Source organism: Plasmodium falciparum (genome assembly GCF_000002765.6).
Source record: "Plasmodium falciparum 3D7 genome assembly, chromosome: 8".
Lineage (NCBI taxonomy): Eukaryota > Apicomplexa > Aconoidasida > Haemosporida > Plasmodiidae > Plasmodium > Plasmodium falciparum.
In genome coordinates, this window is record NC_004329.3 from 627,501 (window position 1) to 643,085 (window position 15,585).

Here is a 15,585-nt window from a genome sequence, read left to right on the forward strand (position 1 = left end):
TTCTCATAATTACTTATTTCATCTTCATTTTGTTTCTTTTGTTCATTATCGATATGTTCTTGAGTATTTTTGTGTTCATGTTCTTTTTTTTTATATCGATCATAATCTTTCATATTCCCTTCACCTCTTGTTCTTCTATCCCTTGGGGAAAATGATCGACTATTACGTCGATTATAATTATTTCTTTTTATCATATCAGTTGGAGAATAATTTCTTTTTCCTATAGCAGCATTATGAATATTTTTATAATATTTATTTTTATTATCATAATAATTTAGATTTTTTCTATAATATTGATTTTTGGAATACATAAAATTGTGGTTATGACTATTTTTATATTTATATGAATTGTTTCTATAATAATGATGAGAAAATTTCTTATCATTATTATTATAATTATAATCTTTATCATATTTATATTTAGAAAAATAATTTCTTTTATTGTCATTATCATATTTCTTATATTTCAAATTCTCAAGATCTTCTTTAGAATCTTTTTTTTTATTTCGATCATTATTAGGTTCTTTGGTATTATGATCAGATTCATATTTAAAGACACGAATGTTATCCTCATTATTTTCTTCTTTTTTACATGTTGCTTCATCCCATTTTTGTTTCTTGTTATTTACATTATCGTTATTCATATTATCTTTTAAATATTCATTCTTATATTTGGATAATGACTGACAAAAATCGACGTGAATTCTTCTATCATCAATTACAACATTATCCATTTCAAAATAAGCATTTAAACAATCTTCTTTTTTTTCAAATTCAATAAATCCATATTGTAATGAATTATTAGTAACTTTATCTTTAATAATTTTACATGATTTTATATTTCCAAATCTTGAAAAAATTATTTTCAAATCTTCTTCTTCAGTAACTGGGTTTAATTTACATACAAATAAAATATTTTCAGGAGGTTTCATATCAGCATCAGGTATATCACCTAATATTTCTAACGTAAGGGCACTGGCTTTAGCATCCTTATCTTTTAATTCTTCTGTTATTTTCATCTCATAATTTTCATCCTTATTTTCTTTATTATCTTTTTCTTCATTATCATCACTTTTTCCAATATTATTTACATTTTCATCTTTAACTTCATTTTTTTTTTCATTCTCTTCAATCTCTTCATCCTTTTCTTTTTTACTTTTTCGACCTCTCTTAGTTGTTGTAGTAGTATTGTTCGTCGTAGCTGTCGCACCCGTTTTCCTTGTATATTTTCTTTTCTTCTTTTCTTGGGTTTTATTTTTTCCTACATCATATTCTTCATCCAAATTATCTTCTACAGATTTTGCTTTTTCATCTTTTTCTTTCTGTTTCCTTCCTCTTTTATTATTACTAGTTTCTTCAACTTGTTCAGTCTCTTCACATGTATTACTTCTTTCTTCTTCAAGTCTCTCTTCACTTTTTTTCTTTCTTGAAAAATTAAAAAACATATTTTGAAATAGTCTTCTTTAAATGAATAAATAAAGATAAATATATAAATAAATAAATAAATAAATAAATAAATATATATATATATATATATATATATAATATGTATGTTCTAATTTTTATATTATTTTTTCATAATATTTCAAAAAAAAGAAAAATAAATAATTCAATTAGAAAAAATAATAATTAACATATGACATTTTTTCACCCTTCCTTTATTTTATTTTAAAAATATATTTTTTTAAATACTTTCATTTAAAAAATTGTTTTATATATATACTTTAAAAAAATATGTTTTAAATATATATATTATATATATATATATATATATGTATCATCCCAAAAATTATATAATGTGGGTAAGAATAAATAATAATAAAAAAGGTAAATATATATTGGATAAATTTTTAGGGGAAAAAAATATTCAAAAAAAAAAAGAAAAATAGAAAAATGGTATTCTCGAGATTTATTTATTTATTTATTATTTTTTTTTTTTTTTAAATATTCACATGTAAAAATAATATATACGAAAATTTACAAGTATGATAAAATATTTATTATATATAAATATATAATATTCTTAAATACATAAGTACATGATATATATATAAGATATTAATATATATATTAAATATATATATATTAAAATAATATGTTTAAAAATATTTCAATAAATATATATATATATATATATATATATATATATATATATATTATATATAATATATTTTATAATTATATTTTTAATATTAAGCGCATATAAAAAAATAATTCATATAGAAATAAAAGGGATATTCTTAAAATAATTTTATACATAACATACATATATATTATATATAATTATGTAATAGGCTATTTTTTATATTATATATTATAAAAATATATATTTTTCATACTATTAATTATACTTTATTAATTATTATGAAAGTAACATAATTTTTAAATGAAAATTTTTAATATTTGAATTAATTTTTTTTTTTTTTTTTTTGTCAATTCTTTTTATATAGTTTTGTAATTTATAAAATAATGTTTTTTTATTAATGTATATATTACTGAGTATTTTTTTTTTATTTATGTTTAATAATAAAAATAAAAATAAAAATAAAAAACTTCCATAGTATAAACTTTTGTGTAATCATATAATATATATAAATTTTTATTTTGTAATATCCATTTTGTTCTGATATATCTCTTATTTTATTATATATATATTTTTTTTTTCTTCTCTTGATACAATTTTATATTTATTGAATTAAATAAAATATATTACTTTTTTATATGTTGCTTTTTTGAAGACTAGTATGTATATTAAATATTTCCATAAGGTAATTACATGTATATATATATATATATATATATATATATATATTATGATAACATTTTAAATCATATATAAAAATATGTCCTGTCGTTATATTTTTTATGATAATATAATTGTAAGTCCAATGTTTTATAAATTATTCATTTCTAAAAGAACAACTGTTTTATATGAATGGGAAAAAGAAAATATAAAATTCAATTTTTATTTCGAAGAAAATGTACATATATAAATATATACATATATATATGTATATGAAAAATTACAATTGTTGTTTTCTTATTTAAATAAAATATGCTCATTAAAAAAAAAAAAAAAAGAAAGGAAAAGAAATGAAATGAAAAGAAAAGAAACGTTCTACAAAATGTAGACAACTTAATGGAAGTATAATATATAAAAAAACATATGTATATTTTTTTATATTTAACTACACGAAGTTTATTTGAAATTTATTATAAAAGAAGAGAAAAAATATAAAGCTATAAAATGTAATATGTGTATAAAACATTTAATTTATATATTTCCCCACATTATGAATAATATGTAAACAAAAAAAAAAAAAAAAAAAAAAAACCAAAATTTTAAATATAAATATAAATATAAAAATAAATAGTAAATATAATAAATATATATATAATTTTATATGAAACAAATAATGTATATTCATATAAATATATATTTATATTTATATATATATATATATATATTAAAATTTAACAAGAAATTTATAATATATATGAATGAATACACAATATTTCTTACTTTGCTTCCATCATTTTTCTTTTCCCCATATGAACTTATAAAAAAATACCCATTTTGAAGGTGTGTATTGGATTTCTTTTTATAAAATAATAAAATATTTTACATAATTTATTGGAAAGCACATAATATATGTATTAATTATAAAAAAACATACAAAAAAAATATAAAAATTAATTCATATATTTTTCAAATAATAAATAATATATGGGATTAAAATTAAAAAATCAAAAAGGGAAATAACATAATTTTTTTCTTATTTTTTAAATTTTAATTAAACAAAAAAGGTGTGTTCATACAGGTTATTCATTTCTAATAATTTCTTTTCTTTTTTTTTTTTTATAAATATATTTCCATTGGTTAATACTTTTGAGTATTATACTATTTTTTAAAATATAAAAATATTTTCATAATATAATTATATAAATATAATTATAAATAAATAAATATATATATATATATATATATATATATATATATTTATATGTGTGATGCTTGTTTCCATTATATTCTTTACTATGATTATATAGTTGTTCATTTAATCATTATTTTCATTTTTTGTATCATGACTTTTCGGCATCTTCTTCAGCTTTCTGTTCTATAAAATTAAAAGATTCCTTTACACAATTTTTAATCCTTCTATTATATTCTATTCTATTTTCAACAAATAAAAGAGCTGCCTCTTGATTCGCTGGGCTGTTAGGGTTTGGGTCACTTAAAAGTGATTGAATGGATGTCAATATTGCTGAAATATCATATATTGGACTCCAGTGTTTTTGAAGAATATCAATACATATATTTCCATCCATGTATATATTGGGGTGAAACATTTTTGTTAAAAATTTTACTTTGGGTGGTCTGTTGGGGTATTCATTACCAAATAAAAGTTCCAAGTGAAAAGTACCTACACAAAGATAAATAAATATTGATATATATATATATATATATATGTGAAAATTTAATTGTATGTATCTTAATATATTCAAAGGTATATATACAAACACATATAAGAAAAGATTAATATAAATTTACAAATATGTGTGTACATTTTTACGTACCACCTTCCCATGGAGTATCAGCTGGTCCAAAAATAACAGCCCTCCATTTCATAATATCATTTCCTATTGGTGAGCCACTAACACCAAATGGGGAATCAGTTTGTAGTTTTCTGAAATCCCGAATTAACCTTTTCTTGGCTAAATTGGACATTTCTTAAAACCAATAAATAAATATATTAATAAAATGTAATATATATATATATATATATATATATATATATATATATATGTATATATTTACTTAAAATGTATTTAATATATTATTATTAATTATTTTTAAATATATTAAAAAATAAATAAAGTGAATACATATAAATATATATATATATATAATATATATATGTCAAAACATGTCAAAAAATTATATATGGTTTGTATAAAAAATTCATCACATATAATATAAACATATAAAATATAATTAAATATACATATGCTCTTATATTTTATATATAGACATATATAAAATTTTTAAACTGCTTTATATAAATGTTTATATTAATTATTTTATTTCTAGTGTATTGGGGGAAAAAAAAAAAAAAAAAAAAAAAAAAAAACTTATGGAAATAATATAAATATGATATAATTAATATATATATTAATATATAAGACCTTGAAAAAATAATGAGAAAAAAAAAAAAAAAAAAAAAAAAAAAACACATGCGTATTTCAATAATTTTTTACATCATCATAATATTTGTTTATACATATATTTTATATATATGTGATATTCCATAAGCGTATTCAACAAAAAGAGAACACTTTTTCTTCATATTAAAATAGTTATAATAATTATAGTTCTCATAAATTAAAAATATTATAATGAAATATATAATTTCGTTTCATTTAAGAAATGGCGCATATTAAGGTTATATATATTATATACATATAAATATATTGACATTTCTTTAAATTTAAAAAAGAAATAATCAAATAATACAAACATATATATATTATTATATATATACATTTAATTTATTATAAAAAGAAAGCATAAAATAATAAAAAAAGCAAAAAAAATTATATTTATATTGTTTAAATAAAATTTTCATCATATGGGTATTTCATAAGAATATTTTTTTATTTTGGACTTAAATGCATTTATTATATATATACGAAAAAAAATAGATCTATATATATATATATATATGTATATATTTATATACATACCAAAATTTTGCTATAAATATTTCATAATATATATTATTATATATAATATATAATATATGTAATACTTCTTTTTTCTAATATATCAACAATTCATTATTTTTCAACATCTTTTATATAATTAATTCTTATTTTTTTTATATAAATACCTTTTTTTTTACTTCTTTTTTTAATTATATTTTTCTAAAATATATAATATTATTATTTTATATATTTTAGCTCTTTATTTAATTATGTACCCATTAATTATTTTATATTTTTAGAAAGGTTTTTTCATGCTTTCAGATATAATAATAAAAAGAAGGAAAAGGAAAAAAAAAAATATTTTTGAAACAAATATATTAAGTAATACATACATATATATATATATTATACATCTTAACGAATGGAACATACTTAAAATGCTAAATAATTGTTAGTTCATAAAAAAATAGTTTTCATTTTACCATCATTTTTTTTTTTTTTTTGTTATATAAAATTTTAATGTTGAGGTTACCAAAAAAAAAAAAAAAAAAAAAAAAAAAAAAAATAGATAAATAAAGAGATCATAAATAAGGAAAAATAAAAGTTAAATGTATGTATGTATTTATGTATATATCGAAACATATATTCTATGTATAAATAAAGAAATAAATACATAAATATATATATATATATATATATATATATATATATATATATATATACTAAGAAACATATTTATATTTCTCATTATATTGCAAGCATAGTTACACATATTAAAAAAGGATGCCAAAGTATTATTGTGAATATTGTGATATATATCTAACACACAGTTCACCTGTTGGGAGGCGTCAACATATACATGGGAGAAAACATATTAGTGCCAAGATAGAATATTTTCAAAATTTATTAAGAGAAGAAGGTATCACACCTCAAAATTTTTTAGGATTTTTAAATAATAGAAATATAAATAATCCATTAGGAAATCCTATGATGAATTATATGAATCCAAATATGTATATGAAGTATAATCCAATGAAAAGTTATCATTCATATTCGATGAGGAGTTCACATCCATATCGTTTAAATATACATAATAATAAATATTCAAGAGCTGGATATGTCCCACCAAGTCATCATAAATATTCTGTTAACCCAATGCACAATAATTACCATCAGGCACATAATAACTATTCATATCCTAATTCAATAAATCCAAGTAACCAAATAAATTATTCAAATAATTACGGATCCAATAATTTCAACAATTCAAATGAATTTAATAAAAATATGAATGAAAAAGATAATATAAATAATAATGATATACACGATAATAAAGTAAAAACAGATGAAAATGACCCTATAAATAATGATAATCTTAATAACACAAGGAATTTTTCTTATGAAGAAAATCATTATTCAACTGATCATAAGAAGCCAAGTTTTTTAAACCCTGAAAATTCAAAGGAACATATAGAAAGTGACATATCTTGAATTTATAAATAATTAATTTGATAAATTATAAAGGGAACCATATGCATATGTATATATGTATATTCTCTTAAAATTTATATAGCACCGATTATTTATTTTCTTTTTTTCTATATATAATCAATTAATTTTAATTTGCATATGAGAAATGTTTATTTCGACATGTGTAAAATATAATTTTTTTGTTTTTTTTGTAATATGAAAATATATATATATATATATATATATATATATATATATGTTATATTCGTTTATTTATTCGTTTATCCATGTTTTCATTTCATATTTATTATTTTTTAATTTTTGAAAAAATACTTGGATAAATATCAAACTATAGAATTTTTATTAAATATTATAATCATATAACTATTTTAATATAATAACCATTTTTATTTTTGCTTTTATATTTAAATTTAAAATAAGAAATAAGTTTAAAAGATTATTCCATATCAAAATAAGACAAATACATACACATATATATATATATATATATATATATATATATATATATATAATTTATTCAAAAAAATGTATTTGTATAAAATAAATTAATAAAATTGTTCCAAGAAAAAGTATTATCATACATAAAAACACTGATATATAAATGTATGCATATAGTTATTTTTAAAAATATACAGAAAAATTCAAAGAATCATTAAAAAAATTAAATTATAATAAGAATACATTATAAAATATATATTCACAAAAAAAAAAAAAAAAAAAAAAAAAAAAAAAAAAAAAATAATAATAATAAAATACTTATAATTCATATATGCATTATCAGATTAATATATATATATATATATATACATATAAATAAATATATTAAAAAAAAAAAAATTTCATGAAAAACAATCCTCATAAGCATTCTTCGAATGTTTCTTTTCATGATGTTCTTTCAAAATAGATTGATTAACTGTACACATAAAAGAATGTCTACATAATTTACAAACAACATTCAAATTTTTTGAAGCGTCTTTAACGGTACTATTTTGTTTTGTTTTGTCATTTCTTTTGGATGACCTAATTCTATCAACTTCTCTTTGATTTCCTCGTGTCATTTTTTATAATTTCAAAAAAATACAATTAAAAACAAATATACATGTATATACATAAAAAAAAAAAAAAAAAAAAAACATATATAATATATATATATGTATATATTATCGTATATTATATAAAATAATAATTACATACATATATTATTTAAATAAATATATTTTATACAGTATAGTAATTTAATCATTATAAATATTAATAATAACATAAAATCATAACAATATAACATATATAATTAAATTATTATATAATAATTTTTTACATATACATATATATATATATTATATATGTATATTCCTTTTTTCCTTTAAAAATATGAAAAAAAAATTATATTAATAAAATTGTATTCTTTTTTTTTATTTTTTTTTCTATTTCTAAAATATTCTTTAGTATAAATGCAAAAAAAAAAAAAAAAAAAATATTCCAAAATGTATAAAAAATTCAACTTAAAGAGAAGAAATATATAATATTTAAAATAATTTTTCGAAAAAAAAAAAAAAAAAAAAAAAAAAATACTTGAATAATCGTGTTAGAATAATTTTATCTTTACGCATATCAAATTATTCATTACATTACACATGTATTGTATATATAAATAATTCATACATTTACGAAAAATATTTATACAAATATATTTTTTATATATAATATAAAATAAATAAATATAAAATTTAATAGATCTACAGATTTAATATTATTAGAATTTAATAAATAAATATACGACAAAATGGTATATGTAAAAAATATATATATATATATATATATATATATATACATATATGTATGTATGTATGTATAAATTGTTGCGTTAAAAAATAATATAAACAAATTTTATGAAGCAAAAAATATTCAATATAAATATATCCACATTTTACTATTTCCTTTTTGCCAGTAGTGGAAACATTTTAATTTTATATGCTGTTGATGATAAAGATAGATAAATTCTATAAATAAAATCATACAATTCATTATAATCTTTTGTATAATTTGCGAATCTGTCACCTTGAAGATATTCTTTTCCAATAACGTAATATATTAAATCTTTTTGTCTGGGCCTATTGATTTTTGATGTTTTATTTCTTAACCTTTTTTTTTTATTTTGTTTTATATTTTTTCTTTTTATTCTGACAAATTTATTTCCATAATCACTTTTTATATTGTTAAATATATTTTTATTACCTTTTCTATTTCTGATAATAAAATCATCAGATAAGTATTCATTTTTTATTTTATATTCTATTGAATTTTTATTTTTTGTTTTATATGTATATGGAATATTTGTTGTATTATCGTCGGAATAATTTTCATTGTTGTTATTTTGCATGTATATATTATAATCATCAGATGATTTAATATTCCTAGAGATTTGTTTATTACTTCCTTGTTTTTTTTTTAGTTCTCTTTGATTAAAATGATCTTTGTTTTTATCATAATTGTTCTTACTGTTGAAAGTATCTAATATATGATAAGACATGTTTTGAATATCTCCCGAATTTTGAAGATCATCCATTTTGATTATCGTATCATGTGTTTCTCTTTCTTTTGGTTTGATTTCTTGATTAAAAAAAATACTTCTATAAGAATCGAGGAAATTATATTTTTTCGATTTATCATTTTTTGTAGTTGGGTCTTTTTTCATTTTGAATTCCATTATATCTTTTTCATTCTTTTCATTTTTTTCATTCTTATGATAAGAATTCGTAGGATGTTGCACTCCTCTCTTTTTTGAGTACTGTTTTAATACATACACGGGATTTGTATTAAACCAATTATATGCTTTCATCTGGGCTACTTCATGATATGACACATCATTCATGCTTATATTTTCATTTAGATTTTTTCTTATAGCATTACAAATTATAAAATAAATAAATATATGAGCAAAAAAAACTGAAACAATTGTTAATATGGACGTTTTGTGTGATCTCCACATCCAATAGAAGGGTAATATGGCTAAAATGCCTTTTAAAAAAAAAAAAAAAAAAAAAAAAAAAATTACATGTATATAAACATAAACATAAACATATATATATATATATATATATATATATATATATTTTTTTTTTTTATTTATTTTACAATATTTCACCTGTGGGGAGGGACCAAAAAGCTATTACCGTATCAAATAAAAAAGTGTTATAATAATATGTAATTTTGGTTTCTCGAAGAAACAAATATGTGTCTCTATATTTTATGAATAAATAGGATAAAAATAGGAGTACATATGTAAATGATGTATTGTATTTATCATGTGTGAAAAAGAATAACAAGAGAGTTACCGTAAAGCTAATAACTGCTTCACTATATCTATAATGCAAATTACATTCAGGGCACTGAATTAATTTTTCAGCTTTTTTTATGGTTGTATTTGAACAAAACAATATTAGCATAGATTTATATAGAAATGGTAAAATATAAATTCCAAAAAAAGAAAAAAGCGTAGGAAACAAAGTGATAAAAGGAATAATATTATAATTTAGAGATCGTCCAAATGAATATTCTTCTCCTAATATAATATTTTTTGATTTAAGGTGAACAAATAGATGATTAGGAAAGAAAAGAAAAAAAGATCTAATTTTATTATCTCCACCTGCATTCGTTAAATGAGTAATAAGAACATTTAATAAAAAGTTTAATAGTTGGAATATACTATTAACACAAAATACAAAAGAATCAGTAGATTGTTTCTTATCAAATTTCATAAAATTACCAATTAATGTTGTTAAAAATGTTAATAAAAAATTCCCAAAACCTATAAATATACCTAATATTAGAGATATTAGTACATTAAATAAAATTTCTTGTTTTTTCTGTTTCTCAATAATACTTGCATGATGTAAAGCATATATTGCATAAGGACCATAGAATATAATACTCCATAATAAGATTAGAAAAAAAAGTATCAGTATCGACATTGTTATTTTTATTATCATTATAGGTATTATAAATGTATTATTGGAAATATTTTGCCATGTGATATCAATAGGTTCCACATCACACTTATTGACTTGAAATGGATTGTTTTGAAAAAAAAGAAATAAATTATTTTGTATTCTTCCCTTAGGTTTTTTATTTTCCCATTTTATATTTATTTCGTTATAGATTTTTTTGTCATTTATTTTATTATTCCATAATATATTGTTATTATTACTATTATTATTTGATAATAATTTATAGGTAATATTATTGTGTATTTTTTCATCATTAAATAGGTTTTTTAAAAACAAAATGGGAGAAAATAAGAAGGAATACAATTTATATTTTCCTTTATTTAATACGTTTATCATTTTATCTTTTATCTTTTTCTCTTTTGTTATTTTGTCATTTGTCATTTTGTCATTTGTCATTTTGTCATTTGTCATTTTGTCATTTGTCATTTTGTCATTTGTCATTTTGTCATTTGTCATTTTCTCTTTTGTCATTTTTTCTTTTTTTGTCTTGTTTTTTTTCTTAATTTTTTTTTTTTTCTTTTCGATTTTTTCTATATATTTATTTATTATTGAATAAGCCAAATTTAAATCTTTGGTAGTCTTAAATATGACATAAGCTTTGTTACAGCATTTAATATTTCTCACAACTTTCATATCTTTAGACAAATCTCTTTTCAAAAAAAGTCCTTCTGTATTATTACACATACAAAATGGGATATATCCATTTCTAACACGATTATCTTGATCAATTTTTGTTTGAAAATAAGAAAATATCGATTTTCTTATATAATCATTTAATATATTTTTTTTTTTTTTTGATATGTTCTTATATTCTTTAGAGCATAAATCAAATAATTTGTTGGATATATCTTTAAAAAAATAATCTTCCATATGGAAATTGTTTTTTTTTTCATTTAATATGATATTTTTATCAGCCGTAGAATTTCTTCCGCTATTATTGTAAATATTATCATTATAAATATTATTATTATAATACATATCATTATAAATATTATTATTATAATACATATCATTATAAATATTATCATTATAATACATATCATTATAAATATTATCATTATAATACTTATTATCATGATACTCATGATCATAATTCTTATCATTATAATTCGTATCATCATTCTTGTAATATGGAGAATATTTCAATTTCTTCATTTCTTCATTCCATTCTTTATTTAATATTAATGGATGATCATATAAAAGCTTTTCAGAGAAAATAATACTCTCATTATTATTATTCATTTTATTATTGTTGTATATATTCCATGGATTCTTACTATCCATATGAATAGTTTGGATGCTATTAAATGTAGATTTTTGTATGAACATTTTAGAATCATTAGAGTGATTAGTATTTACAAAATTTATATCATCAGTATGAATATCAACTTCATAAAATGGGAAAAGTTCATATCTTTTTAAATGTTGTAATTTTTCTATAAGATAATTATCATTTCCTTCATATAAATTAATATCATTCCCATTAATTAGATTTGTAGAAATTGTATTGTCATTTAATATTTCCTTTTGGCTTATAACATTTATATTTTTATTTGTTTTTGCATAAATGGAGACTATTTTCTTCTTATTCTCCTTTTTCCATTCTTCATAATTTCGATATAATTTCATTTTAAAATCTGCCCATTCAATTTGTTCTTCTATCAAATTAAATACTAAATCTTTCTGTCTATAAAAATCATAACATGATGATATACCTATAATTTTTTTCTTTATTAAATTTTCAAAAAAATTCTGTATATCATGACTGGAAAGTGAACTTGAAAAATTAGCAATCGAAAGAGCATAATCCATCATACAGTAAGACGTGTTTTTTTTTATATTATAAAATTTTCTTTGATTATATATAAATATAAAGGTAATAATCATACATAAAATATATCTAACAAATGAGGAAAAAATCATATGATGTTTAAAACGAATAGTCATATTAAACATGTCTAGAGACATCCAATCTAGATTTTTCATATGAATTAATGGAGATATATTATGAGATATATAATTCTTTAAATTTTTACATTTTTCTAAAGATGTTGTAGATTCCACATTTCTATAAGTTTGTATTAATTCATCAAAGGGTAAATATACATCAAATAAACTAACTACAATAAAAAGAATAGATAAAAAATTTAAGAAAGTTAAATAACGAAAATATAACATTAAACCAATACCTCCTATATCATTTTTCGATAATTTCATATTTAATGGATATAATGGACGTCCATAAATTAAATTATTTCTAAATTTTGATAAGGTTCTATATTGGTAAGCCAGTTTAAATAATAAAATATTTATTTTATCTCTATTCTTATAAAAATATATAAACAAAAATATAAATGATAAGAAAAAAATAAGAACCAAAAAACCACAACTTCTTGTAATAAATTCTTCATAAATCAAACTACATTTAGTACGATCTCTTGATAATCTATAACCTTTAATACACTCTAAACATATATTAGGTAAATTATCTGAAATACTCAAAAAAGATTTTGAACCCTTTTTCAGGGTACTCTTAATACAACGAATACAACCAGATACTAAACATGGAAGACATTTATTTGTTTCTTCATCTGCGAATGTTAAAGAGGAATTATAAAGAGAACACTTTTCCTTACTTGTACATATACCAATACATTTCCATACATCATTAGAACTTATAAAAGGACAATTCACTGGGCAAAATAACTCATTGTGATTATCAATAAAATAGGGTTCATCACAAATTATGTTCATCGTGTGTAATATTATATATATATATATAATATATATACAAATGCGTATGTCAATATATGGAGAAATAAATAAATAAATAAATAAATAAATAAATATATATATATATATATATATATATATATATATATATATATATATATATATAAATTAAAAAAAAATTCAATAAAAGAATAAAGTCGTTTATCATGAAATTATAAAATATATCAAGGGTTTTCAAGTGAAATATAAGTCTACATATTAAATGAATAAATAAATATATTTATATATGTTTATTATTAAAGGCCATGCAAAGTCTAATAAATTGAAAAAATAAAATAAAATGTAAATTTACATACAAATCAGAATAATAATAAAAATATATTTAAGTAAAAAATGAATCAAAAGCTTGAAGACAATTATATTCAAAAATTTTTGTTTTTATCTTACATGTGTTATAAATAAAAAGGAAAAAATATATACATACATATAAATAATATATTTGTTTATATATATTTTATTTTTTAATAGTTGTCCTGTCGTGGATATATATTTAAATATACATATGTATACAGACATATATCTCTTCAATATTATATTTGAAATATACACAAAAGGAGAAATAAGTTAACTAAAATATAAATATAAATATAAATAAATAAATATATATATATAATATATATGTATTTATAATGTATCCTTTTGAGGATTAAATTATCCTATTTTTCAAGTCTCTAAATGTAACAACTTTTTGTACTTAAGAAATAATAAATATATGACAGATAAAATAATTATGGTTTATATAATCTTTAAATATATCATATTCTTTTGAATATTTTAAGATTATGATTTTTCTCTTTCTCTATAAAAAAAGATTGATCAAAAATAATTATGTTTCTTTTTTCCCTTTTTTTTCTTTTTTTTTTTTTTTTTCTTTTTTATAATGTCTTATCTTGTACTATTATAAAAATTACACATATGAGAATATAAGAAATTATTATATATTTTTATTATGTAATATCAAATATATTTTTGTATAGTATTCAATAATATGTATACAACATATTTTTACAAATGATTAAAGTTATATATTGCAGTTGGTTAATCCAATTTTCATTTCAAAAAATATTATATAATATAATATAAATATACATATTCAAGACATCATTTGGTTTAAAATTGTGTAGTCCAGGGTGTTATTAGTAAAAAAATATATATTATATAAACAAAAAAAAAAATATATATATATATATATATATATATATATACATATATATATGTAATATAATGAAATGACGAATTATACAAATTATTTTAACAACAATAATAAAACAAAATTAAAAAAGCCAAAGATCATTTATATAGAAATATAAATGTTCAATAATTTTATTTGTTAATCTTATATTATAAAAATGAATAATATACAAAAAAAAAAAAAAAAAAAAAAAAAAAAAAAAATAAATAAATAAATAAATAAATAAAATGAACAAATAAGTAAATTAGATACACACATGATATCATACATAAGGCATAATGTAATGATATTACAAATGTATATATAATTTTACTGGAAAAAATAATATTTACAATATAAAATATTAAAAATATATATATATATATATATTATTTCTTTTTTATATTGCTTCATTTT

At 18.1% G+C, this 15,585-nt stretch overlaps 5 protein-coding genes across 5 annotated transcripts in view; 1 reads left to right on the top strand and 4 right to left on the bottom strand.

Annotated features, from left to right (window-relative positions):
- PF3D7_0812500 (RNA-binding protein, putative) overlaps positions 1 to 1,445 on the bottom strand; it is a gene marked incomplete at both ends in the record, with an annotated part of 2,877 nt that extends 1,432 nt beyond the window's left edge. The window contains one exon of the mRNA XM_001349364.1: positions 1 to 1,445. This exon is cut by the window's left edge and continues 1,432 nt beyond it. Coding sequence (XP_001349400.1) covers positions 1 to 1,445 — 1,445 coding nt within the window.
- Positions 1,446 to 4,083: 2,638 nt separating this feature from the next.
- PF3D7_0812600 (ubiquitin-conjugating enzyme E2, putative) lies at positions 4,084 to 4,729 on the bottom strand (the record flags this gene model as incomplete). The annotated part of the gene is made up of 2 exons (XM_001349363.1): positions 4,084 to 4,424; positions 4,579 to 4,729. 2 exons carry the CDS (start codon positions 4,727 to 4,729, stop codon positions 4,084 to 4,086), a joined length of 492 nt encoding a protein of 163 aa, XP_001349399.1.
- Positions 4,730 to 6,489: 1,760 nt separating this feature from the next.
- Positions 6,490 to 7,197, top strand: PF3D7_0812700 (U1 small nuclear ribonucleoprotein C, putative; the record flags this gene model as incomplete). The annotated part of the gene is made up of 1 exon (XM_001349362.1): positions 6,490 to 7,197. The coding sequence occupies one exon, from the start codon at positions 6,490 to 6,492 to the stop codon at positions 7,195 to 7,197; it is 708 nt and encodes a 235-aa protein (XP_001349398.1).
- An 839-nt stretch (positions 7,198 to 8,036) lies between these two features.
- On the bottom strand, positions 8,037 to 8,255 carry PF3D7_0812800 (conserved protein, unknown function; the record flags this gene model as incomplete). Its single annotated transcript, XM_002808796.1, has 1 exon — positions 8,037 to 8,255. One exon carries the CDS (start codon positions 8,253 to 8,255, stop codon positions 8,037 to 8,039), a length of 219 nt encoding a protein of 72 aa, XP_002808842.1.
- Positions 8,256 to 9,127: 872 nt separating this feature from the next.
- On the bottom strand, positions 9,128 to 13,958 carry PF3D7_0812900 (conserved Plasmodium protein, unknown function; the record flags this gene model as incomplete). The annotated part of the gene is made up of 2 exons (XM_001349361.1): positions 9,128 to 10,215; positions 10,343 to 13,958. 2 exons carry the CDS (start codon positions 13,956 to 13,958, stop codon positions 9,128 to 9,130), a joined length of 4,704 nt encoding a protein of 1,567 aa, XP_001349397.1.
- Positions 13,959 to 15,585: the final 1,627 nt, after the last annotated feature.